The following is a 27,115-nucleotide window of genomic DNA, read 5'->3' as shown; positions in this document are numbered from 1 at the left end:
TTTCTCAACTTATAATTTAATAACAAAGAACCCTTGTGTCATTCTTTATGTCAAAAAGCTATGGCATGGTTTCCGGCGAACGATAGCTGCCCAAGTGACAAAAACCGATGATTTTATATTGACCTCTCGTTTTTTCATCGTTTCTTCTCGCTCTAATTGGCTGGGCACACACGTACGTCCACTGGACGTCCAAAATCCACGAAGTCATAGGCTGGGCACACACGTACGTCCACTGGACGTCCAATATCCACGAAGTCATACAAAAATTCAAAAAAATTGGGTCCTGCCGTGGACGCGCCCACAAGACGTCCACAAAGCACGAAGTGAAAGAGGAATCGGAAATAATTCTCTCGAGAGCAGATCAGTGGACTTGTTCTTACCCGTTTACGCAACCTTGCTGTTGTAGAGTAAAAAGGATGGATAGCAAAAATATGGGTAATGATCGAACCGTTGTGAGAACTAGGAAGAAAAGCATTGTTTTTTTTGTGATGAAATGTTTAAAAACCACAAACATATTGCGACGCAGCTCCCGATATTTTGGAACAAAATTATTTTTTTTATTAACTCTTTATTTGCAATGGTTTATCTTAAACCTGCATAAAAAAATATAATTACATGAACAAATTTTAGACTACGCAAAATAAGCACACGAAAATGCTCGGTAGTACTGTTTTTCAACATGTACCGGCTGAAATAGAAGGTATTAGTTTGTTCATTATCATAAACCATTTCCAAAACAACCATTAGTTTTACAGAAAAATGTTTATCCATTTCTACAACTCTTTTTTGTCTAACGTCAGCATATAAACGTATTCGTTTAGTTCAAAACGCAAAGAAAATGTTTATGAAAGGAACTAGGGGGTAAGATCCTAGATCCTCTCTGAATTTTACGTATGCTTCTATTAGAATGACGCGTACGGAGCATACGGGATGATCGGACGACTATCCACTACATTCGCACACACGTGACGTCCACGTCCTGCCCACGTCCACATCGAACTTCGTGCAAATCCGAACATAAACGCCTATCCTTTACTGTACGCGCAAGCGAGACAGCGGTTATCGCACGATCAGCCCGTATGCTCCGTACGCGACATTCTAATAGAAGCATACATAAAATTCAGAGAGGATCTAAGTTCTTACTCCCTAGTTCCTTTCATAAACATTTTCTTTGCGTTTTAAACTAAACGAATACGTTTATGTGCTAACGTCAGACAGAAAAGAGTTATAGAAATCGATAAACATTTTTCTGTGAAACTAATGGTTGTTCTGGAAATGGTTTATGATAATGAACAAACTAATACCTTCTATTTTATTTTCTATTTTTTCTATTTCTATTTCTAAAGAAACGATGAAAGATATATGCGATTACGATCGGGCACGACCGGATTCCTTCGGTTTTTTTCGGCAAAATAGTTTGACTAACTTCGCCTAGTCAAACGAAATTCTAACTGCTAGTCAAACGATTTTTGAGTTCGGTGAGATACTTTTTGCCAGGTGGGAATCATCATGACAAATATTAAATACACAACTAGTTCGTCACAACATATTACCAGACAAACAACAAACAAACCACAAAACATCACACGTGAATCTACAATAGATTTCTGTAACTATAATTGTACCAGTGTTATGACGGGTAAAGTACAAAACATCCTCTGGGATATTGTTATAGATATTAAAATATGTAGAGAATCTCACTATGACCGAAATACATGCGTGCATTGCGCGAACAAAACAACTCGGCAATGTTTAAAATGAGTTTTTTGCTAACAATTCCTACGCGCAAAGTGAATTGACGATCAAAAACTGAGGTTAAAAAGAAGGATTTTTGCAACAGTGGGCTGTGTGTGTGCGTTTGTTGACGATTGTGTATGCCAGCAACGGACACGACCGAGAAGAAATGACTCCGAAGAAGCAAACAGCACAAGAAATTTCGCTCCGATCGAGAGAGCTTTCGATGGGAGTTCCCACCTGGCAAAAAGTATCTCACCGAACTCAAATCTGCGGCACTGCAGGCACCGCGGTAGATTTGACAGCCGAGCGCGGCGAACTGGTATATGTATTCTGGTTTGACAATGAAAGTTATACGCGGCGGCCGCGGTCCGTGTGGAGGCGACCTTAAGCTTTAAGCCTGTATCTGCGAAATAATCCAGGTACCGGGCTGTATCATTCTGTACAGATTCGTAAAGGACATAGCATTTTGACATAAAGAATGACACAAGGGATCATTTTTGTAAACTACAATTTGAGGAAAATCGATTTAAGTTTAGTAATTTAATTATAATTTCAATGCAATGAAATAATATACAAGTCTGATTATTAAAATAATCTTTTTTTAGTTGTTTCCGTTCAAATTTTTTTTAAACTTTTTTTGCACACGGGAAACATGGCCTAACCTGGCTCAGACCAGCTAGCAAAATTCCTTGTTTGACATTTGTCGAGTTTGGGTTTTGGGTACTTGGGTACTTTCATTGAGAAACCAATCTAATCCTTCTTTCCTAGGCTTAACTTGGCTTGCCATTTGTATGGCGAGCTGTAAGCGGATAAGCCTGGAAACGTCAAAACGCATACAAAAAACTGGCTTAGAGCGTGATCTACCCCAGTAATAGTTTACTCTCGATGTACGATTTGTTAACATCTGCGAAAACTAACTCCATGATCTATCTTGACCTTCTTTGTGCGGTACTGTACCTTATGCGCATAAGTACCGTTATCTTCGTGCGCACGAATATACATCTTCACACGTTTGTTTCAGGCTCAACCAATAACGACTAACACGGTACGCAAATTGGTACGCAAATGGAAAGAAACCATGTTAAACCTGCGGTAGCCTTTTTTCTAGAATGATGTTTCGACATCAATCATCAAATATCATCAATAGGTTACTTCCTTGCATCGTAATGCAACTGCAGCACCTATTTGCATGATGACATTCAAAACTTGTTTCTAGTACTGTCTATTGTATCGACATTTTATAAGAGGGAATACGAATGTTCGATTGTCATTGCTTCAACCGTAGGACAATAACAAATCAAAGCGATTGTTCTCAAACTGTTAGCGATCGATCCCTACGTTGTGTTTGAGTGTTTCTTTCAAAACCAGTGAAATGTTCAAATGATTGTTCCGGGTTGGCCGTTCGGCGTACGTGCCGCTCTATTTGGTGGTTGCTTGTACAATGGAGGTGATTCGCGCATCCGAAATGGCCGTAGCACTAACGCAGCCAAAAGAACGATAACGCTGCCCCAGTGAAAATATTCATAAATTAAGAACAGGTGTGCGAACAGTCAACAAAAACGTCAGAACAAAAACAAACAGTGTGTGACGTGCAAAGCGTAAACACAAACACTGACCCAAACCTTACTGAACACATCCTTCTAAAATCATTGCATCATTGAAATATTTGCATCTTCAATACGCATCATACTTATTTTTTGCTTAGCGCGTTAGAGCCTACTGCGCATCATGACACATTTGGTCAAATGGCCGAAATGTATTTTCGCCAAAGTTGCATACACGCACAACACTTGACGCACTGACTACATAAAACAAAACTCGACGCGGTTGTGTACCCTTTGACTAGGATTCCGTGGCAACATCGATTCGACGGCGACTTGAGGTAAATTGTAAACATAAGTTCTCTACTCGTTCACCCAACAGCTGATCAAGAAGTAAAAAACATCTGCCACACTCCTCTACACTCCACACGCACTTCCACCTGCGCCGAAACGTGCAAAAAAAAATTAGTGCTAACGAGCGCCAGCACAGATAGGCAAAATGCACTAGATATAGAGCAGAGCGAAGATAGAGAGCAAAAAACAGGAGAGAAATTCATTTTTGAGCTTTCCAACTTGTTATTGCACTACCACACAACCACCACGCAGCGTAAAGCTTTTAAAATTTTTTGCCGCTCCTCCTGACAAATTTCGGGTCAAGTCCAACCTGCGTCCATTGGAGTATAAACAGGACCTGTATAGGACGTTCTAAATAGGTCCTGATTAGTTCCGAATTGCCTTCGAAATGACCGCTTGGGGATCCGATGTTAAATATCCAGCCCTGTACCATTATATTCTTTTCGCTGAAATCAAACGTTAAAGGTATGCATAATCTTCCAATAAATGAATTCACCAAACATTAAGCAATCAATGTAAGTGTTTGAAAGATAGACCGCGGGGAAGGAACCTGAGCATGATCAGTATTCTTGCATCGTAAAGTGTGAAGACTCAACTTCTCCATCATAGAGGATACAGGCCCATCATCGAAAAGTCTCGCACTGTCGGAACTCACGATTGAGTCACTTATTTATCGAGTGAACATTTGAGTTCACTTTGGTTGTAGGGAAATTACGACGGAAAGTTGTTATTAGCAATCAAACAAACTAGAAAAGAGAGCAGCTGATGAAATTTTTCACACTTCCAGCTAGATCCATCCGAAACAGATGAGGTATAAGCGGCCTAGAGCTGGAATATTACAGGTGAGGATGTTATATGCTGTAGATGTTATAGTATTAATTGCTTTATACATTTTTATTTCATACTGAACGGCCGTTTCTTTTCAGATATTGTATGAAAAAATATATTTTATAGTAAAATTATCGTTAACAAAACAGCTAAAGAAACACAACATATTTTGATGGTTTGCTGTTATAATGACAAATTGTCATTTTGATAATTTTATTGTTTGTCATTATAACAGCTATGCCGTTAGAACGTTGGGAGGTCTGCTTTTTCCACGCACTAAATAATTATTGATTTACAAAGTCCCACGTTTTACCTGATGCAATTGGTCCACGTGTTTCAAGTAATAACTTTTTTATTTTCTCAGTAACGCTTTCAGAAAAAGTTTTTCTTAAGTGTGTCGTGGTCTTTACAGTGAATGCATTCCAAATTTGAATTTAACTATTGGTTTCCCAATTAGGAAGTAGTCGTCGTTAAAAATAACTTCAATCTACCACAGTTTATTCATCTCACCAATGAAACACACTTGGCGTAAACCAGAGAATCTAAGAAGAGTTTTTTTCTTTGCTTTCAACAAATCCATTCCAGACTTCCCCTTTCTAGATTAATGGGGTGTCTTCTAGCGCTCAGACACTCCAGCACAAAGCTTTGAATGAAGAAAACACAGAAGAAGTATAGATGGTAGCAACAGAACACGACTGATCGTTGTGGACTTAGTAAATAGACGATAGACTGACGAATATACAATATTGCGATGGATGGTGCGATAGATGGAGTTGAACCTTTGGTTTTGACACGGAGTTTGACTTCAATGGTGAGAACACCACTCCAATAATGACTTGCCTTTTTTAGAAAATGTCACATACAACAGACACTGGGGTTTGTTCGAAGATGTACAATGTTCGCACTTCTCGTACCAGCTTTGTTGTTTGATTCTTACTTAACTTTATAATACTTATATATAATACTGGCGTAATACTTACACCACTGACAACATTGAGATCTTGTACATTATCATCGAATCCTCTACTAGCACTAACTCCACAAAGTCTTTCAACAGTGCAAATGTGGAATTATCACGAGTAAACCATAAACAGGAGTATTTATTAACTCGTACAATGAACGTCTGCACTCTACGCTTCACTATGTATTTGGCTGAAAGTGGCCTTTAACAATTTATCTACAAAACCGACTAGAACGAGCGAGAACCTTAACCTAACTTTTCAAGCACTCAAAGGAGTGATGGTCAAGATCGTACGAGCACGAATGATCGCTTGAAGATACTCACGGATGGACGGTCAAGGCCATACTGTTCGACTCGAGTGCGTATGTACCCGTGAATCGCAATCACAGAACGATTGCATTAGAGGAAGTTAACGCGACTACACGCTAGATGTTTTTGAATGAACGGACGCACACAGATGCACCACAATGGATCATATTAGGTTGATGCAAAAGCATTAGGAATAAGCTGTGAAAAAAGCATAACTTAATAAATGCATAGAGATTTGTCGTATTTACTGACGAATTTATAACGTTTTCTATTCACATTCATTATCAAGAAATTAATTTAAAAAACAACAAAAAATAAAAACAAAATACCTGATGTAACAGCATTTACTAGCTGATGCAACAGCGTTGTAAAAATAAGGGATATACTTTGATATAAATCGCAAAATACTTTTGTGACAACCTGTAAAACTCGGTTTAATCTATGTGTGAGCGCTATTCTGCCTAAGATAGGAACGAAGCGGCAATAACAGTATTGACTTCAACGCACCAGAGTTCGAGATCGTCCGTTCAAAGAATGTGCTGTTCCCTATCTTGGCGTATACAGGGGGAACGAAAGAAGCCAGATAAAGGGCTCCAAGAAAATGCCCGGCACTTACACAAAGCAACGTTGTTCTGTACTGTAACATTGGCAAAATAGTAAGATCGGAATTGCGGTTTTGTTTGACCTGTTGCAAAGTTGCTTTGAAGAAATAAATACACAAGTATTTTTCCCCCAATCGTTCCTAAAATATCCTCTGATGATGCAATTAGACGGTGACAATTGTCTCGGAGACTTTTTCTCCGAGACTTTTTGAATTCGCTCAATCATTTCATTTCTACGCTCATTTGGATGTTTACATGTCACTTGTGCGTGTTTATTTTTTTATGTATGCAGTAAATATTAATTTTATTTTAAGCTTAAAATGACTTGTTTTTGTGGATAAAACTTACATGCATGAACAAATGACAACAGAACACCAGCCAAAATAGAGCCACTTCATTCACGCGATGTAAATGGGAAGCCATTGTTTTATATATGGACTTTTCATCGCAAACCTCCAGTTTGCATCAAGTGCGCTGAGCATCACAGATCAGCGAGTTGCCCGGTGGCAAAGGCCTCAACTGACGGAATTATACCGACGCACAAATTAAAATGTGCTAACTGCGGAGGAAAGCATACTGCGAATTACTTAGTAAATTCTGTAAATAGTAAATTCCCACATCTCCCATCAAAACAAAATTCCACAACAAACACACCTAACACAAATACTAACATGACAATATCGCAGCGATCTTCATATACCTGCTACGCCAAAGCGGCAGAAAGTAATCAAAATGATCTTTTCAACTCGGAGGAAATAATTGAAATAGTTAAAGAAACCTTCTCAAGCATGAGGAACTGCAAAAATAAAGAAGACCAAATAATGGTGGTTTTCAAAATTGTACTAAACTACTGCTTTCCGTGATGGCAGGCGGTAACAGTTTTGTAGTTTCATACTGGAATGCAAATAGCATAACCAACAAAAAAATTAACTTTCTAATTACTTACAAAAACACAACATTGATATCATGATCGTCTGTGAAACGTTCCTCAAACCCGAACAAGCATTTAGTGTGGCTAATTATATAACATACAGAATTGACAGAATACATACTGCAAAAGGAGGCATAATGATACTTGTCAAAAGCAACATAGAGCATAAGCTACTACCCTTATTTAACTTAAGGGTACTGGAAGCCATAGACATTCAAGTTAGATCTAACAATAGTCCTATAACCATTCTAGGAGTATACCACCCTGGCGCTAATACCGACACGGTAAAGTTCCAAAGTGACATCCAAGCTCTTACAAATACTAATAATAGCTTTTTTTTTGTGGAGATCTAAATGCACGACACAGGATGTGGAATTGTGTATCCTCAAACCAAGCAGTAAAAAATCCTTTGATGAATTACAAAAAGGAATATTTTCTATATATCACCCAGATAAACCAATATATTTTTCAGTAAACTCTAAGTGCAACCCATCAACAAAAGACATAATAGTTACCAATAATCAACATAGTTAATCAGATCCCCTAACGTCGATTGATTTTACTTCAGACCATTTACCAGTCAGATTTTATATTGAAAATCTCTCACCTACTCTTAACCCCAAAGGACTAATATTGTGAAAATAATACATGTGTACATAAAAGTACATACATGCAACTCACAAAAGAGATTATAGATGGGTTGACTCAAGTGCGTAATAAAGCGTGGTCGAAAAATCTGATCTGATCGATAAACAACCCAAACAATCCCGACAGATTATGGAAATTTGTGAGAATCATTAAAAATCAACCAAAATTAATTCAAGCTTTAAAAGATAATGGCCAAATTTTGCTAACCCCTCTTGAAAAATGCGAATCACTAAAAGCACATTTCGAACAAGCCCACTTCACAACAATCGACAACTCCAGCACGCAAGAAAACGAAGTAAATCGCACAGTAGAAACCTTTCTCAATCATCCTATTCCGAACCTTAGTCCCAGAGAACTTATTAAACCTAAAGAAATTATAAACATCATCAAAAATTTCAAACTAAAGAAATCTGCTGGTCTAGACCAAATAAATAATAGAGCCATTAAAAATCACCCGAAAAATGTAATAGTTTTTATAACTTTAATCTTCAACAGTTGTCTCAAACTGGGATATTTCCCAACAAAATGGAAAATGTCTAAAGTTGTTGCAATTGCAAAACCAGGAAAGGATGGTAGCCTAGCTGCCAATTACCGACCTATAAGTCTTCTTATAAAAAACAACTAAACAGGCATAAAAATGACGTAATTTTAAACACTAATTAGAAAAATTCTACAATATTAGTACTATTAGATTCAGAAAAAGCTTTTGACACTATCAGGCATAACGCTCTGATTTATAAATATATTTAATCTAAATTTCCTAAATATATTAAACATATCATTAAAAGTTTCTTAACTAAAAGGAAAAATGCTATCCATATTTCAAATAGCACCTCAGATACACACACCCCGGTAGCCGGAGTGCCGCAATGAAGCGTACTATCGCCTATTTTGTTCAACGTTTACATGTCTGATATACCAAAAATGAAAAACTGCAATCAATATTTGTATGCCGATGATGTGGCAATCGGTTCATTTGGAAAAAGAGCCAAAACAATAATTAGGACACTTAATTCCGCCCTCCAAAGGTACTCAAAATACTGTAAAAAGTGAAAACTGAAACTAAATGGGGCCAAATCGGAAGCTATATTTTGCACGCGTTTCCGCAAGAATCATAAAATTCCAAATACACAACTACAAAAAAATAACTCACATATACCGCGGAAGAGTAATGTTAAATATCTTGGAGTAATACTAGACAAGAGAATTACATTTAGACAGCACATAGAGAACAAAATTATCAAATGCGAAACAACCTTCCGAACCCTTTATTGTTTTATAAACAGGAAATCTAAATTGGATTTAAAAAACAAACTAATGCTCTACACTGCTTTGATAATACCTATTTTAACTTATGCCTCCCCAGTTTGGCTGAATTGTGCCAAAACTCATAGAAAGAAACTTCAAATATGTCAAAATAAGTACCTCAAAACCCTACTAAATGTATCACCATGACATAGGATGCATTTAATTCATAAAGACTGTAATATAAACACCATTCAATAATTTATATCAAAACTAACCTTGAATTACAACGTTAGGAATACAATGAACTCCAATTGATGAAATAAGACAACACTAAAATAAATCATCCATACCCACATTCCCATATCCTATCCGGAAAATCCTTTATTATTATTCAAAAATGGTACCTAATCTCCAACAGAATAGCCAAAACAGATCATTATATACAACGATTTGCTAAACAATAAATAAGATAGGTTAAGATTAGCTAGGATTAGAACTTAGAATAAGATTAGGCTAAGGTTTCGTTTTTGTTTCTTCTCTTTTTTTGTCTATATTTCTCTTTACACCTAATGCGAGTTTTTATATCAAAACTTTTTTCCCACACAACTCCCATCACAACGCCTAAACAGGTAACTAAAATTAAGAACGATAAGCTCAAAAATTTGTTACATATAACGAGGAAAGATTCGAACCCGTTACATAATTATCGAATAATTGTATACTGTACTAAATAATGCTGCAATCAAATATATTCTTCTAATACTACTAAAAATAAAACAAAATTAGCTATTAAACATTTCATTTGTTCTATTTTTTCATTGCGTGTCCAAGTTTTTTTAAACGGCGTTTGCAGAATTCTTTTGATTATCTTTGAGCCGTCATTTTTTCAAAACATCGCGTATAGCGAAATTGCGTATAGCGAGTATGGCGTACTGCGGGGATTTGCTGTATACAAACAACCAGGGATGTCAAAGATCCAATCGTAGCAGCACACGATTTGAACGTAGCGGCAAGTAATCCAACCGTAGCGGCACATATCCGAACGAGATGGCATGCGAACTAGTGATGAGAAGTTGGAGGTGGATCGGTTGATCCGATCCGATCCAGGCTTGAAAAATCTGATCCAATCTTATAATATGGGATCGAATGATCCGGGATCACTGTTGAATAGCGAAATAGTGATCTCTTGTATGGGATTTGTGATCCCTAATGATCCGGGATCATCGTTGCATGGAAATAGCCATCCCTTGTATGGGGATTGTTATCCCTATCGATCCGGGATCACCGTTATATGGAAATAGCCCCCCCCCCCCCCCCCCCCCACCCACGCCAACCGTTCCACCAAATTTTTATTTGGTCGCCAAATTTAATCCCCCCCCCCCACGCCAACCGTTCCACCTGAGATAAGGGATCATTCGGTCCCATCCGATCCCGGTATCGTGTAAATTATATAGCATTACCAATAAAAAAAAATGAACTTTCCAATTACTTACAAAAACACAACATTGATATCATGATCGTCTGTGAAAGGTTCCTCAAACCCGAACAAGCATTTAGTGTGGCTAATTATATAACATACAGAATTGACAGAATACATACTGCAAAAGGAGGCATAATGATACTTGTCAAAAGCAACATAGAGCATAAGCTACTACCCTTATTAAACTTAAGGGTACTGGAAGCCATAGGCATTCAAGTTAGATCTAACAATAGTCCTATAACCATTCTTGGAGTATACCACCCTGGCGCTAATACCGACACGGTAAAGTTCCAAAGTGACATCCAAGCGCTTACAAATACTAATAAGTGGCTAGTGTTCCCGGCTAGTGATCCGGGATCATCGTTGCATGGAAATAGCCATCCCTTGTATGGGGATTGTGATCCCTATCGATCCGGGATCACCGTTATATGGAAATAGTTTTAAGTATTTTATTAAATTTAATGTTTATAAATAAGCTGCCGTTAATAATCATCAAAACAAATCTAACTCAGTGTTAAGCCTAACGTCAGACTAAGGAAGTTTTATAACATACAATTATAATGCAACATCTTCACCATCATCATCAACACCGCTAGTATACAACGAGACTTTATAAACTGCAATGGAATAAACACTACAGGTTGGCAGCACGGCTGCGTTGACACGTCAACGCATAACGTGAAGCGAACTGGTCTCTTTGTGCCTAACCTTTGTTGTGTACACATGTGCGTACTTTATTTCTACATAATTGGCGCAGCCGGTAGTCGTTTGGTTTTAAAACGGAAGTAAAACAGTGCAAGTGAAGAGAAGTGAAAATCTCACAATAAGTGTATCCGGAATTTGTTCCGTCTCTTAGCGATTTTTCAAAACTAGGGCGATTTGTGATACCGCCGTTCCACATGCAGACGTCAACGACCTCACGCACATATCACAAGTGTACCACGAGGTAAAGTGAACTTTTATTAACGCTTTTTATGAGCGTACAAAAGTGAACAAAGAGCCGAACAGATCAACTGTTCGCTCCTTATGTGGAGAAAAAACAAGTCAGAAGCGACTATTTCCGACAATTCTTCAGAAGAATTATCTCTGGGATCATTGTCATTCGAGCACTTTACTTTTAGAAAACCTGACGCTAGATAGCAAAATGGCAAATGTAAAAGAGCTTACCGAACAAATAAAAAACCTGACTGGTGTGATTTGCCAGATAGGTAAAAAATTAGAGCAACATGATGTGTTGTTAAGTAACATCACACCTGCTCGAAATACAGAACCCCCCAAGACAAATTTAGCACAATTTAGTGATTTCGAAAGCATGTTTAAAATTCCCGATCCTATTGAAATGCTACCTGTATTCAATGGTAATAAAAAACAATTACCTTGTTGGTTAAATACAGCAGAAGAAACGCTTGGCATTTTTGAAAATGTTGTGCCACCACATTTTTCGAATGTACTTCACCGCTGTAGTTAGTAAAATAGAAGGACACGCAAAGGAAATATTGTGCGTGAATGGAAACCCCTTGAACTTTAGCGAAGTTCGAGAAATACTGACCGAAGCATTGGGTGATAAGAAAGAACTTTCATCATACAATTGTCAATTGTGGCATAATCGCATGGAAGGTAGTATTGAGGAACACAAAAAAACAAAGCAAATCGTGTTCAATATAAAATCCTTAGCAAAACAAACTGCAATTAAGGCCCCAGAACCCCTTACGCAATTGTAACAAGATGTGCTAAAAAACAATTTCGCGGTTAAAGGTCACTTCGTAATGACAAAAACGGTACTAGAGGATGTAATAGTTCAAGAAAGACAAGACCTTCTGATATCGATCGAACACAATAGAGTTCATCGTGGAATTTCGGAAGTTGAACAGAAGCTCAGACGTGCTTATTTTTTCCCAAACATGCAAAAGCAAGTAAAACAATTTATTAATGGTTCTGAAACATGTAACGTGCATAAATATGAACGCAAACCATACAACATAAAAATATCTCCCCGACCAGTGACAAGTAAACCGATAGAACGAATACACATGGACATTTATATAATTAATAATCACAGTTTTTTGTCACTAATAGACTCTTTCTCAAAACATTTACAAATGCTGCACATCAAAAACAAAAACATAATACAAGTTCAGAGAAAGCTAAGTCATTATTTCGCTCAGTATGGTATACAAAAAGAAATAATCACCGATCAGGAAACAACCTTTCGATCCGCGCAACTAAGAAACTATTTAGCATCGATGAATATCGCATTGAAATACGCCTCAAGCTCAGAATCTAACTATCAAATAGAGAAGACACATTGTACAATAACGGAAATCTATAACACGAACAAACACAAATATGAACGATGCGATACAAAATCAATTGTAAGAATAGCAGTTGCATTATATAACGACACTATTCATTCCGCTACTAAGTTTACACCTAATGAGCTAACGTTTAATCAAATAAACCATAACCCGGCACAAATATTGGAAAATTCAAACGAACTCTTTTGAAGGCAAAAAGAAATGTAGACACCACGGTAAAACGACAGTTAGTCGAAAATGTGAATAAAAAAGCAGCTCCAACTTTAAACGAAGAAACAGAAGTTTTTGTAATCCCAAATATCAGGACGAAAACACAACCACGGGCAAATAAAACAAAAGCAAAAAACATTAAGGAAAAGACATTTGAAAATTTAAGAGGATTGATTCCTCTTATATTATGAAGATATTATTATATTATCGAAGCGTCATCAATGCAAAATCAAAAGATTAAAAGGCTGATGAAAAAAAAAAGAAAAAGGCTTGAGAAACAAGTGAATTTTGGTGAATTTTTTAGCTAGGGAATAGATAGGATTAATATTAAGATTTAAATATTGTAACGTTATATGAAAAAAAAGCGCACATAAGAGACGACCGAGGACGTTCGTCTTCTCCCCCCGTGGAGAAATTATAATGCAACATCTTCACCATCATTATCAACACCGCTAGTATACAACGAGACTTTATAAACTGCAATGGAATAAACACTACAGGTTGGCAGCACGGCTGCGTTGACACGTCAACGCATAACGTGAAGCGAACCGGTCTCTTTGTGCCTAACCTTTGTCGTGTACACATGTGCGTACTTTATTTCTACATAATTATACATTAAAACCTCATGCTTTCAAAATCTTTTTATATGTTTTATGACCTTCACAACGATTTTATAATTAAATTTTAATAAGGCCATTGAATAAGAGAAATCAGTCGGAAGATATTGTTGAAAATTCAAGAGCTGACAAGATTGTTTGTTTTTTTTTTCCTTTACACTGATATCGTACAACTTGCCATCTTAAGCGCCGTTCAGACGTACGTAGAAACACGCGCGACAGAGCGCGAACGCTGTCAAATGTTGCGCTAGTGCGACGTCACGCTCGAACGTGCAATGCAGCAAAAATGGAAGCGCAACACTGCCATCAAGCTGTTTCGAAAAACTTTAAAATTTAATAACTTTTTAAAGCATTAGGGAGGCCTGGTGGCATGATGGTAACGAAGCCGGTCTTCACACGAACGGACCGGACCAAAATCCCATCCGGGCCAATCCCCCGTAGCAAGGACTGACTATCCGGCTACGTGGTAAAATAAGTCGATACGGCCAGGCCGTTCTAACGAAAAAAAAGCTTTTTAATGCATGATCCAAATTGGATGAAATATTATAGAGAAAGTTAAGATAATTTTGTAAATTTCTGAATCTATTAAGTAATTCTCTCAACTCGCTTGAAAAAATAAAATAATAAACAATATTCAACTAATTGTTATACAGTATAGAAAATTTAAAAAAAAATAATAAACGCTTTTTGTTGCCTAACTAACTTTAAAAGTATTTCAAAGAAAATTCAAGTTTATCTATAATAAAAATATTAAAATGTCAAATCGTTCTACGCAGACTGGAAACTTTTTTAAAAAACGAACTCGGTTGTTAAACGAAGCTGTAAGTAGCGTCGATGACTAAACATCTTAAATCTTAAACTTAAACAAACTTAAACCCACTACATGGCCTGATCTAGCAGTGAGTGGTTTTCAGAAATTACGCAACAGGATCTTGAATCTTTGTTTTCAACATATGGTTCTGTAGCTAGAGCTGGTGGTAGTATTAGAAGTAACACTATCGCTAATACGATAGAAATCGAGGAAATGGATATATCAATGTTGTAAATGTTTACTGGCGCAGATAATACACAACAATAATTTAAATTTAAAAAATGCAATTGTGCATCTTATAACCCCGGGCCGTTCACCCTTTTAAAAACGCCTACTTAAATTGGATCTGAAATCAAATCAATTCAAAGGGCCTATTTATGGTATCATGGTAATGAAATAATTCTTCTGAAATATTTTATGTAAATATTTTTGAATGTAACTTGGTTGGTGCGAACAATTGCACTGCATGTATGTTTTTTTTTGTTCATTTAGATTCGTTCAGATTCGTGTGGTAGAGCCGGCAAAACATCCGGCAATGATTGTTAGAACTTTCGGAGGCTCTGCTAAACCTAATGTTGAAGAATTTTAAAGACCATTAGTCGAAGAAATCAATGATCAATGAAAAGAGGTTTACAGTTTGGAGAAAAGTTGCCGTTTTCTCTTTGTGCATTTATTGCCGACTCACCAATGCGGGCCACTTCAAAAGGTATGTCCAGCTTGCAGCAATTGTTGATTAAATGATAGCCAGAAAAATATACGCATCGATTGTTTTATTTGTACGTTTGCAGCTACCATCAATTACAATGCGAAACTTGGATGCTTTAAATGCACTTGTTTTGGAATGACGATGGAAAATAGCGAATAAAATAATTTTTGATTCGGTAAAAGCCGACCCGCGTACCAACGCAAGGTTTAGATAAAGACCGGGGCTAAATGTACCACAAACCATGAAGCTCCTCTAGAGGACCGATCGATGGTTTTGATATGATCGTAAGGATTCCAGTTTCGAATAGGCTTCATTTAGTGGATGAAGGAGGTACACAAAACATTTTAGCTAGCATTTTTTAAAATAATTTTGAAAATGTAGACCACTTGTTTCCAGGGCAGAAGAAAGCTAACAGATCCACGGAAATTTGTTTGGACTGACACATAGAAGGCGCTAGTAACTTTAAATCCATGTAATTTTTAGTTTGTACCAACCTTGAAACAAGTTTTGTGAAAATTTGACAGCTTTCGGTTATTGTCGTGACAATTCGTCAAATTATGACAATTCGGCTAGCGCAAAAGCTATACCTGTAGTATTAAGGAGTTGATGCATGTTGTATGAAGAGATAACTCGCCGTTTTTTGACTTTCCGCCATTTTGGAACCAAAAATTATTTTTTTTTTAAATGATTTAGCAAGAACAGTACGGCGAGTATTGTTGAATGTATCTTTGTGAAGCACATTATACACACAAACGTTGCCGACCCATTTCAAGGCCAGTTCAGTTTTTCATGCAATTCTTGCCAGTTTTATATGGGCAATCGTTGCGAGGAAGCCATTTCGTATATAATACACTTGGTTCCCGCAGTGAGTTTTACACTGCATTAAAAGAATTAAAGTATAGAGTTTAGCATTAATTGTATTTATCATCAAGGAAATTAGCAAATTTAACTAAAAAATCAAATTTAAACATGGCATTTGTAACCTGTTTTACGTTTAGATCATCTATTTTTCTTGAGTACTAATGCATCCGCGTAATACAAGCCCTTGAATATCAAGAACCGGTTCTACTGGAACTTACTGTAATCACTACACATAATTGTGTTCGTCCACACAATGGCTGAGCAACACGGAGCGCAAAGGCCAACCGCAAATCCAAGCGTTGTGCCAAAATGTACTTATTTTTTTTGCGACCAAACGATCACAATATATTTGCGCTCCCGGGCTCTCCGGGAGCTGCATTTGGCGCGCAAAGAAGAGCCGTTGTATCAAATTGTTATTACAAACGAATAAAACACATAACATATAAAAATAAATAGACAAATTACAAGTATAGGTAATCCCCGAGATGCGCGGATCCTCTTATGCGCGGATTCGGAGATACGCGGTTTTTGGAAATTTGACAGCTGAGGTAGTTTATAGCACAAAATCTAAGCAAAAACGTGTAAAATTGGTCTAAAATAGCTTCCAGTGTCATATAAAATATTTGTTTTTAGTTTATTTTAATGTAATGTAATGTGTTATTTAAAAAAATTGCCTGGTTTGCTGAAAAAATTAAGGGCAGAGAAGGAAGTCAGAGGAAATGGATATATCAATGTTGTAAATGTTTACTGGCGCAGATAATACACAACAATAATTTAAATTTAAAAAATGCAATTGTGCATCTTATAACCCCGGGCCGTTCACCCTTTTAAAAACGCCTACTTAAATTGGATCTGAAATCAAATCAATTCAAAGGGCCTATTTATGGTATCATGGTAATGAAATAATTCTTCTGAAATATTTTATGTAAATATTTTTGAATGTAACTTGGTTGGTGCGAACAATTGCACTGCATGTATGTTTTTTTTTGTTCATTTAGATTCGTTCAGATTCGTGTGGTAGAGCCGGCAAAACATCCGGCAATGATTGTTAGAACTTTCGGAGGCTCTGCTAAACCTAATGTTGAAGAATTTTAAAGACCATTAGTCGAAGAAATCAATGATCAATGAAAAGAGGTTTACAGTTTGGAGAAAAGTTGCCGTTTTCTCTTTGTGCATTTATTGCCGACTCACCAATGCGGGCCACTTCAAAAGGTATGTCCAGCTTGCAGCAATTGTTGATTAAATGATAGCCAGAAAAATATACGCATCGATTGTTTTATTTGTACGTTTGCAGCTACCATCAATTACAATGCGAAACTTGGATGCTTTAAATGCACTTGTTTTGGAATGACGATGGAAAATAGCGAATAAAATAATTTTTGATTCGGTAAAAGCCGACCCGCGTACCAACGCAAGGTTTAGATAAAGACCGGGGCTAAATGTACCACAAACCATGAAGCTCCTCTAGAGGACCGATCGATGGTTTTGATATGATCGTAAGGATTCCAGTTTCGAATAGGCTTCATTTAGTGGATGAAGGAGGTACACAAAACATTTTAGCTAGCATTTTTTAAAATAATTTTGAAAATGTAGACCACTTGTTTCCAGGGCAGAAGAAAGCTAACAGATCCACGGAAATTTGTTTGGACTGACACATAGAAGGCGCTAGTAACTTTAAATCCATGTAATTTTTAGTTTGTACCAACCTTGAAACAAGTTTTGTGAAAATTTGACAGCTTTCGGTTATTGTCGTGACAATTCGTCAAATTATGACAATTCGGCTAGCGCAAAAGCTATACCTGTAGTATTAAGGAGTTGATGCATGTTGTATGAAGAGATAACTCGCCGTTTTTTGACTTTCCGCCATTTTGGAACCAAAAATTATTTTTTTTTTTAAATGATTTAGCAAGAACAGTACGGCGAGTATTGTTGAATGTATCTTTGTGAAGCACATTATACACACAAACGTTGCCGACCCATTTCAAGGCCAGTTCAGTTTTTCATGCAATTCTTGCCAGTTTTATATGGGCAATCGTTGCGAGGAAGCCATTTCGTATATAATACACTTGGTTCCCGCAGTGAGTTTTACACTGCATTAAAAGAATTAAAGTATAGAGTTTAGCATTAATTGTATTTATCATCAAGGAAATTAGCAAATTTAACTAAAAAATCAAATTTAAACATGGCATTTGTAACCTGTTTTACGTTTAGATCATCTATTTTTCTTGAGTACTAATGCATCCGCGTAATACAAGCCCTTGAATATCAAGAACCGGTTCTACTGGAACTTACTGTAATCACTACACATAATTGTGTTCGTCCACACAATGGCTGAGCAACACGGAGCGCAAAGGCCAACCGCAAATCCAAGCGTTGTGCCAAAATGTACTTATTTTTTTTGCGACCAAACGATCACAATATATTTGCGCTCCCGGGCTCTCCGGGAGCTGCATTTGGCGCGCAAAGAAGAGCCGTTGTATCAAATTGTTATTACAAACGAATAAAACACATAACATATAAAAATAAATAGACAAATTACAAGTATAGGTAATCCCCGAGATGCGCGGATCCTCTTATGCGCGGATTCGGAGATACGCGGTTTTTGGAAATTTGACAGCTGAGGTAGTTTATAGCACAAAATCTAAGCAAAAACGTGTAAAATTGGTCTAAAATAGCTTCCAGTGTCATATAAAATATTTGTTTTTAGTTTATTTTAATGTAATGTAATGTGTTATTTAAAAAAATTGCCTGGTTTGCTGAAAAAATTAAGGGCAGAGAAGGAAGTCAGAGGAAATGGATATATCAATGTTGTAAATGTTTACTGGCGCAGATAATACACAACAATAATTTAAATTTAAAAAATGCAATTGTGCATCTTATAACCCCGGGCCGTTCACCCTTTTAAAAACGCCTACTTAAATTGGATCTGAAATCAAATCAATTCAAAGGGCCTATTTATGGTATCATGGTAATGAAATAATTCTTCTGAAATATTTTATGTAAATATTTTTGAATGTAACTTGGTTGGTGCGAACAATTGCACTGCATGTATGTTTTTTTTTGTTCATTTAGATTCGTTCAGATTCGTGTGGTAGAGCCGGCAAAACATCCGGCAATGATTGTTAGAACTTTCGGAGGCTCTGCTAAACCTAATGTTGAAGAATTTTAAAGACCATTAGTCGAAGAAATCAATGATCAATGAAAAGAGGTTTACAGTTTGGAGAAAAGTTGCCGTTTTCTCTTTGTGCATTTATTGCCGACTCACCAATGCGGGCCACTTCAAAAGGTATGTCCAGCTTGCAGCAATTGTTGATTAAATGATAGCCAGAAAAATATACGCATCGATTGTTTTATTTGTACGTTTGCAGCTACCATCAATTACAATGCGAAACTTGGATGCTTTAAATGCACTTGTTTTGGAATGACGATGGAAAATAGCGAATAAAATAATTTTTGATTCGGTAAAAGCCGACCCGCGTACCAACGCAAGGTTTAGATAAAGACCGGGGCTAAATGTACCACAAACCATGAAGCTCCTCTAGAGGACCGATCGATGGTTTTGATATGATCGTAAGGATTCCAGTTTCGAATAGGCTTCATTTAGTGGATGAAGGAGGTACACAAAACATTTTAGCTAGCATTCTTTGAAATAATTTTGAAAATGTAGACCACTTGTTTCCAGGGCAGAAGAAAGCTAACAGATCCACGGAAATTTGTTTGGACTGACACATAGAAGGCGCTAGTAACTTTAAATCCATGTAATTTTTAGTTTGTACCAACCTTGAAACAAGTTTTGTGAAAATTTGACAGCTTTCGGTTATTGTCCTAGTGAGCTAGCGCATTTTGTGTGACCTAACTTTTGTGTTTTGAGTTATCATGGAAAAGAAGGAATTTCGCGTGATGATAAAATATCTCTTTTTGAAGGGGAAAAATACAGTCGAAGCCAAAAATTGACTTGATGAAGAGTTTTTTAGAAACAGCTCCACCAAAACCAATCATCAAATATTGGTATGCTCAATTTCAACGTGGTGAAATAAGCACTGAGGACGGTGAACACAGTGGATGCCCAAAAGAGGTGGTTACGGACGAAAACATTTAAAAAACCCACAAAAATACTAAAAGCAACCGTTTTGTTAAGCTATTCGCGATAGCTGACACCCTGAAGATGTCTAAGGAAAGTGTTGGATATATCGTTCACGAGTATTTGGATATGAGAAAGCTCTGTGCAAAATGGCTGCCGCGCCAGCTGACATTTGACAAAAAAAAGAGTTGATGATTCGGAGCAGTGTTTGGAGCAAGGAATTCGCAAAGAATAATCTTCATCGATTATCTTGATTTATCTTGAGAAAGGAAAGACCATTAACAGGGACTACTACATCAAGTTATGGGAGCGTTTGAAGGACGAAAGCGCCAAAAAACGGCCACATTTGTAGAAAAAAAAATTGTTACATCAATACAACGCACCGTACCAGTAATCAGTGAACACAATGGAAAAAATCATGAATTAGGCTACGAATTGCTTCCTCACCCACCGTATTCTCAGCGACGATTTCCTTTTCTCAGATCTCATAAGGATGCTCGACAGGAAAAAAATTTTGTCGAATGAAACCAGCCGAAGATGTAAATGTAATGTAAAAAAGCCGAAACTTAAGCCTTTTTTGAGGCAAAGGACAAATACTTCTACGAAAATGGTATCGAAAAATTTAAAGACCGCTATAATCGATGTATCACCCTTGACGGGATGTATGTTGAATAAAAAAAATAGTTTAAAAAAATGTGTTTTACTATCATAGGCCAAACAATTAGCAGCACACCTGTTATACCAGCGTTTATGATGAAAATATGGCTCCCTTCTCAAATACCCCGTAGAATCCGTTACCTGAAGAAGTTCCTTAGTGGAAAGCTACAGAGTATCGGACCTACACTATTTGAGCCTCGACTTAGTGACGGGTTTTTGTCGTTTTTAATTTTTTTTACGATCTCCTCAACTTCTGCCATAAGTGCTCCTCCTACTCGTTTCAACAAGTTTAAAACATTCCTGTATACCACCAACGCTACTTTGTACCGACCAATGCTCGTCCTGTCCAGCTGCATTGAAGTACAAAATCACGACAAAACGGTAAATAAAAAACAACGTGCAATTTTTGTAACTTCTCTGTACAGTGAATTTGCGTTATGAACCAATTTTCCCAATTCCCAACATTTCCGCATTATTCGTCAAACTGAACTCTAAATTGTCCAGCACTTCCTGGCTGGTAACGCTCGCGGGATGGAACATAGGTCGTTCAATAGTCCTTTCTATGTCCTACCGATTTCCTTCATTTGGGGAGTTTATTTGGTTATCAACCACTGTGGTAGAAATAGAATCGTTTAATGTTACGGTGACTCCAGGCGACTACAACGGTGGACAACCGTGATTTTTTTACAACACTTGCTTGTGTTATCGTTTTTATGAGCCTCAACTACTCTATAATAACTGCATTTCCAGGCAAATTAGTATTATCATCCATGTCCTAGTATTAAAAAAACATCAACATTGAATAATAAACATCAGGCGGTCAGCTATAATAGCGTATCTCGGGGACTGCCTGTATTGTAGTTTTTTTTTTTATTTTATTAAAAATATGATGAAAAAATTGTGCTTTGTGGTTTAAAAGCCTAATCATCATTTTATTAGTTACAGGAACTTCATTGATCAATCGTATTATAGTTGAAAAGTATTAATTTAATTATGAAACATGTTCACAACTTTTGCCACACAGTTCCAAAAGGTCCCTTGCAAAGACATAAACAATACGACATCATACAGTACGGCAAAACATTGTGGTTGTACAATCATAATTACACATGAAACATTTTGAGAATGTAGTTACATTCATAATATCACGAAAATAGTGTACTTGCTTAAAACAATATACCATTATTCGTTCGCCATACCATCGGCAGATGCAAAAGGTCTCAAACAATTTTAAAACTTATGTAGATGAGCCAGGTTTTCCTCAAAACTCAGTTCACTCGATGTTTACAGTTTTGAAGGAATCCTCGTCGCTCGTGGCCTCGCAGCATTACATTGAGCACTTTACTCCCAGACCCTCAAATTCAACACAAGCAGATGTCACTTGCTCCACCCATACGTCATGTTACGAGCGTCTTAGAAGGACAAAAAAGCAGAAATTATTTTTTTAACTTATTTTTTCTTTTGGTTTTGATTTTGTGTTAGCTCGTAGAAACAATGTGTGTATGTCTTGAGTGGGATGAAAAAAGAAAAAACAAACACAGTCGGTTAGGATGAAAAGGTAAAAAGCGAATTGCATGATAAAGAATATAAGAGATATTAGTAAAGATCGTTCTATATTTTATGTAGCTCTATAACTAAATTAGTAATTCAAGTTGAGATCAATAGGTGATAAAAAGATTGTTTTCCTATTGTTCGGCAAAGATAAGTCACCCTAGATCATAAACTACTTAGCAAATTCCCACGTTTATGATTCAGTAAAATATTAAAATCAAGCTTACTTGAACTATCACCGTCATTAGATGAGAAATCCATCTGATTCTTGTACTGAAACTGCTGACCGCGCGCTATTGTGGATACTCGCAAGGTAACCTGCTCTCTTTGGAACACATCGTAGGTGGAAGAGTTGGAGTTACTGAAGAGTTTCATTTTGGTGGCCGGCCTTAAACCCGATGACTCTAATGAATCCTTCCTTTGTCGTGCGTCACTTCCGGCAGATGCTTCCCACGGGAACATGTCGTCCATTGCGTTCCTTTTGAATGACCCGGCACTATCAGCGGATTGGAAATGTTTCGGATGGTCGTCGTCCAAAAATGGGTTAAGGCTACTAGCACTCTTAAGAACCACAGCGGTTGGTTGATTGCGAAGATTATTTGTCTTCCATTTCTTACGCTCGAACAATGCACAATTGAAAAGGAACGAGTCGTCAAATTCAGGCATCTTGCCTCTTCTTGGGAACATAAAAAAAACTTGCGAACAGAATGTTATTTTCTGCCAATTGCACTAACACGAACTTTCGTTGCCACTGTTTGTGAAAAAACAATACAATTATTACGTCGATAAGATTTGAGTAAAATAAAGTGGGTAGTTTATGTGGAAATATTTTTAGTGTTATAAAAAGTAAAAAAAAATCAAAGTTTTGTAACTTCCCTAAGCGATTATAAAGTAATAAAATGGGAATATCCCTTTCACAAATGTAAGAATTAAAAAAAAACTTAACGCACCCAAGTGTCATACTGCGTCAGGGTAGCTCCTACCTACATCATAAGTATCCAGTCCACTTTAATACCGATTATAAAAATAACATTATAAATCTTCTTAACGGCCTCTCAAATTAATATCTTGTACAGTTCAACAAGAGACATATTTTGTAAGGTATCTTTTTCATCCAGTTTACAAAGATAAATTATTTATCAATGGAGCGTATCATACTCTCTCACACTCTTCTTGGCGTAACGACCTTTTAGGTAATGCCTGTCATTTCTGGCTTACTAAACTTAATATTACCACATTAAGTAGCAAGTCAGCCCATGCTACGGGGAATTGCTCCAAATGGGATTATGGACAAGTCGTGTGAACACCGCCGTCGTATCACACAATAAATTTGTTTTTCTATACACATTTTGGCGTTTCAAGGCTTATCCGCTACCAACTTTCCTCACAGACTGGCAATCAGATGGTTAGAAAAACAAAAAGTTAGACTTATTTCCTAATCAAAGATTCGGTCAGCTAAACAAAAAAAGTCAAAACAATGCATTTTGCTAGCAGATCTGAAGCAGGTTAACCTATATTACACGTATCACAAAAAATGTTAATACAAATTTAAAAAATAACATCAGTAACATCATCAGTTGTACATGTTTCAATATTACAACAACATACAACGTATGGTTTATGTAACGTAACATGGTTTATGAAAACATCCTTTTTGTGCTATGGAAATCGTTCTTTAAACATGTGTTTTTTTCTGATTTTGTTCCTCTTACTTTAACCGCAGTCTTTGAGCCAATGAGAAAGGATATAATGCTTTGATTTGTTTCGATTCTTTATTATATCTGAGGATTCTTTATTACATCTGACGATTTTAAGGTCGATTTTCTGTGAAAAATTATTTTGATCAGTTATCCAAAATGGAAGATTCGTATTATGACTTTTGTTTATGTTGTTTGTTTGGGAAGAGCTTTAACAAAAGGCAAGCATTCGAACATTCTATCAAGAATTTGCATTCGCTAACACAAACGGGGACACTGAGGTATTTGTGAAACTTTTTTCCGTCAGCTAATTGTAAAGGAAACTCTCTAAACTCGCTTGTTGTTAAGTAGTTTTATGTTACAGCATACGCTTGAATCGTCACATGTTACTACAATTGAATCACGAGTTGTTACCATTGAATCGTATGTAAAGTGATTCAATCATATGCCGTTTTAATACTATGGTAATAGAATCGCGTGCAGCTACGTTTGAATCGTCTTTCACTAACATCGTATTCTGACAGCAGATGTTTGTGTCTAGGTTCAAAAGTTTGAATAGCTTCGTATCGTCAAAGAATTGTTCATGTTACATCATTGTTGATGTTACTTTACTCATCGTTATATGCAAATAAACTTTTCGAAAAATTTTCGTTGCAAATCCGTCACAAAAGCATGATGTTATCAAAACGTAACCGAGGAAACAAAATGTATGACGTCTCATTCTGCGAACAACAGCACCAGCAGCAGACTCCAGCCAGCAGCGACAAAATTTTTTCCACAACCAATAGAAGCAGAAACCATTTAGCTAAGTCTTATTTCACGTACACGTATTACACAAAAACGGATAAAAAACTTGAATCATTTTCTGTCTTCTGGCTTTCGCAAGAAACCGATGTGTAGCAGCCAACAGTTCCTCTGGCGTTAACCCTTTTGCTTTTAGCGGTGTGGTTCAAACTCCTTAAGCCTCGGGTCCACGGCGACATTTGCAAGTGTTTTGCAAGCGTGAGTTCATAGCCCACTGTTTCGAAAAATTCGCCCACTGTTAATAGTTCATGATTGAGCAAACGTAGCAAAACAAGCGATACGTCATTCGAAAGCCACGAGTGTGTACGAAAAGGGGAAAAAATAGTAAGTGCAATAAGTAAGTGGAACCCACTTGAATTATGGAAGAGGATAACTTGTATTACCATGATCCGCGCTGGACACACGAACCGTGACATTAAGTTCGCGGTGCAGTTGGTGTGGAAGTTGGTGCACTGTCACTATCACTATGCACTTGCAAACACTATCAAGCATTGAATGAAGATCTTAGCTATGCATATCACAAACACCATAGGAGTCAGATTTTGACGCAAAAAGACCGCGACCAGCGTCTGGCACACGCTAAAAAACTCCTGAACAATATCAAACATCCCGCGGAGCCAGGAACGATCTGGTTCTTTTCTGACGAAAAGATTTTTTTTCAAGACCAGAAACTGAACGTTCAAAACAACAGATGGCTTGCTTACTGTGCCGACGTTCCACGGGTGCTGCAAACAAAGTTTCCACAGGCGGTCATGGTGTTCGGGTGCGTGTCATCGGAAGGGGAATGTGATGCCACAACATTTATTTGAGCAGGGCCTGAGGCTGAACGCGGACGGCTGTGTAACGGTCGTCAAGCCCAGGATGACCATAGTGGCCAATGGTAGGCCGTATGTATGGTAGCAAGATTCGGTACCTTGCCATACGGCTGGAAAATTGCAAATATGGCTCGTGGACCATTTTTACGACTTCACAGCCCCCAATGATTGGCCTCCCAACTCCCTGGACCTGACCCTAACCCAATGGACTATTTCATATTCGGCATGATTGAAAGGGACACCAACCGAAAGTCCTGCAACATAAAAGTGGAACTGATTCGAAAAATTAAATCCGTTTTTGCGGCCCCATTCAGCGTCATGGAGATCTGGGTGACCACTTCGAGTAAATTATACAGCCAACATGATAAGCTCAACTTTGTAGAAACACATTTTTTTCTTTTTTGTATATTTATCGTGCACACCGTGCATATGTATTATTACGGTTTCACGAACGTTGAAAAATCACTAGAAAAGATCAGCAAAATCGTTATTCAAGAACAGTGAATCGTCAGCTGAAATAAAAGGTGTTAAAAACGTTGAAGACTAACCCTGCATTTTCGGAAGGGGATGTTGCAAAAAATACGGTGCCTCAAAGCACGAATTCATTAATCTGAATAAATCTTTGAACCGAATGAATGAATCTGAATCTCTATTCCAAAGATTCATAAATCGTCGAGATTCATGAATCCTCAACGTTTCATTAATCCCTTCGGAAACATAATTATGAACTTTTTTTATTATTTTTGCGTCCGAAATAAGAAATTTTATACAGATGAAGTTATTATTAGTACTGCCAGCATTAACGCCAGCTTGCTTAAACTAATCGAGCTGAATTTTATTTCAGTGACCTTTAAATTGCCCTTAGAATAATCTCAACGTGTTAATGCGTATTTGGAAACTAAAAATATTTCGATAGTTTGAAGAAAAAATAACATTAAATACATCTTTGATTCAGTGCACAGAAAATTGACACATGCGCTCTTTTATCTGCTGTCTTGATCTCGTGGCACAAATTTTCTGTTATTCGGACCGGAATCCCTTCAGCATAGGCTAATGACGGCGCAGTGCGTTTTTGTAAATAAGCTTATTAGTGGATTTATTGACGCCAAGTACATTCTTGAAAGTATTAACTTCCAGACTCCTAGCAGGAATTTAAGACCAAGGCCAGTTTTTAGGGCATCGAAAGTTACGGTCACTAGAATATAATTCAACTCGATTAGTTTAAGCAATTTACCTTTAAGAATGCTGCTATTAATAGTGCAGTGCTAATAATAACTTCATCTGTATACAATTTCTAATTTTGCATGCAAGAATTATAAAAGCCAGCCCATAATAATGTTTCCGGAGAGAT

General features: G+C 37.1%; 1 protein-coding gene across 1 annotated transcript in view; it reads right to left on the bottom strand.

The window, feature by feature from the left end:
* LOC128713548 (guanine nucleotide-releasing factor 2) overlaps positions 1-23,114 on the bottom strand; it is a 39,573-nt gene extending 16,459 nt beyond the window's left edge. Inside the window, exon 1 of the mRNA XM_053808412.1 lies at positions 22,676-23,114. Within this exon, the coding sequence (XP_053664387.1) occupies positions 22,676-23,114 (439 nt within the window). The remainder of the gene's footprint in view (positions 1-22,675) is intronic.
* Positions 23,115-27,115: the final 4,001 nt, after the last annotated feature.

This window comes from Anopheles marshallii, chromosome X (assembly GCF_943734725.1).
Source record: "Anopheles marshallii chromosome X, idAnoMarsDA_429_01, whole genome shotgun sequence".
Lineage (NCBI taxonomy): Eukaryota > Metazoa > Arthropoda > Insecta > Diptera > Culicidae > Anopheles > Anopheles marshallii.
This window is presented reverse-complemented; position numbering and strand designations above follow the sequence as displayed.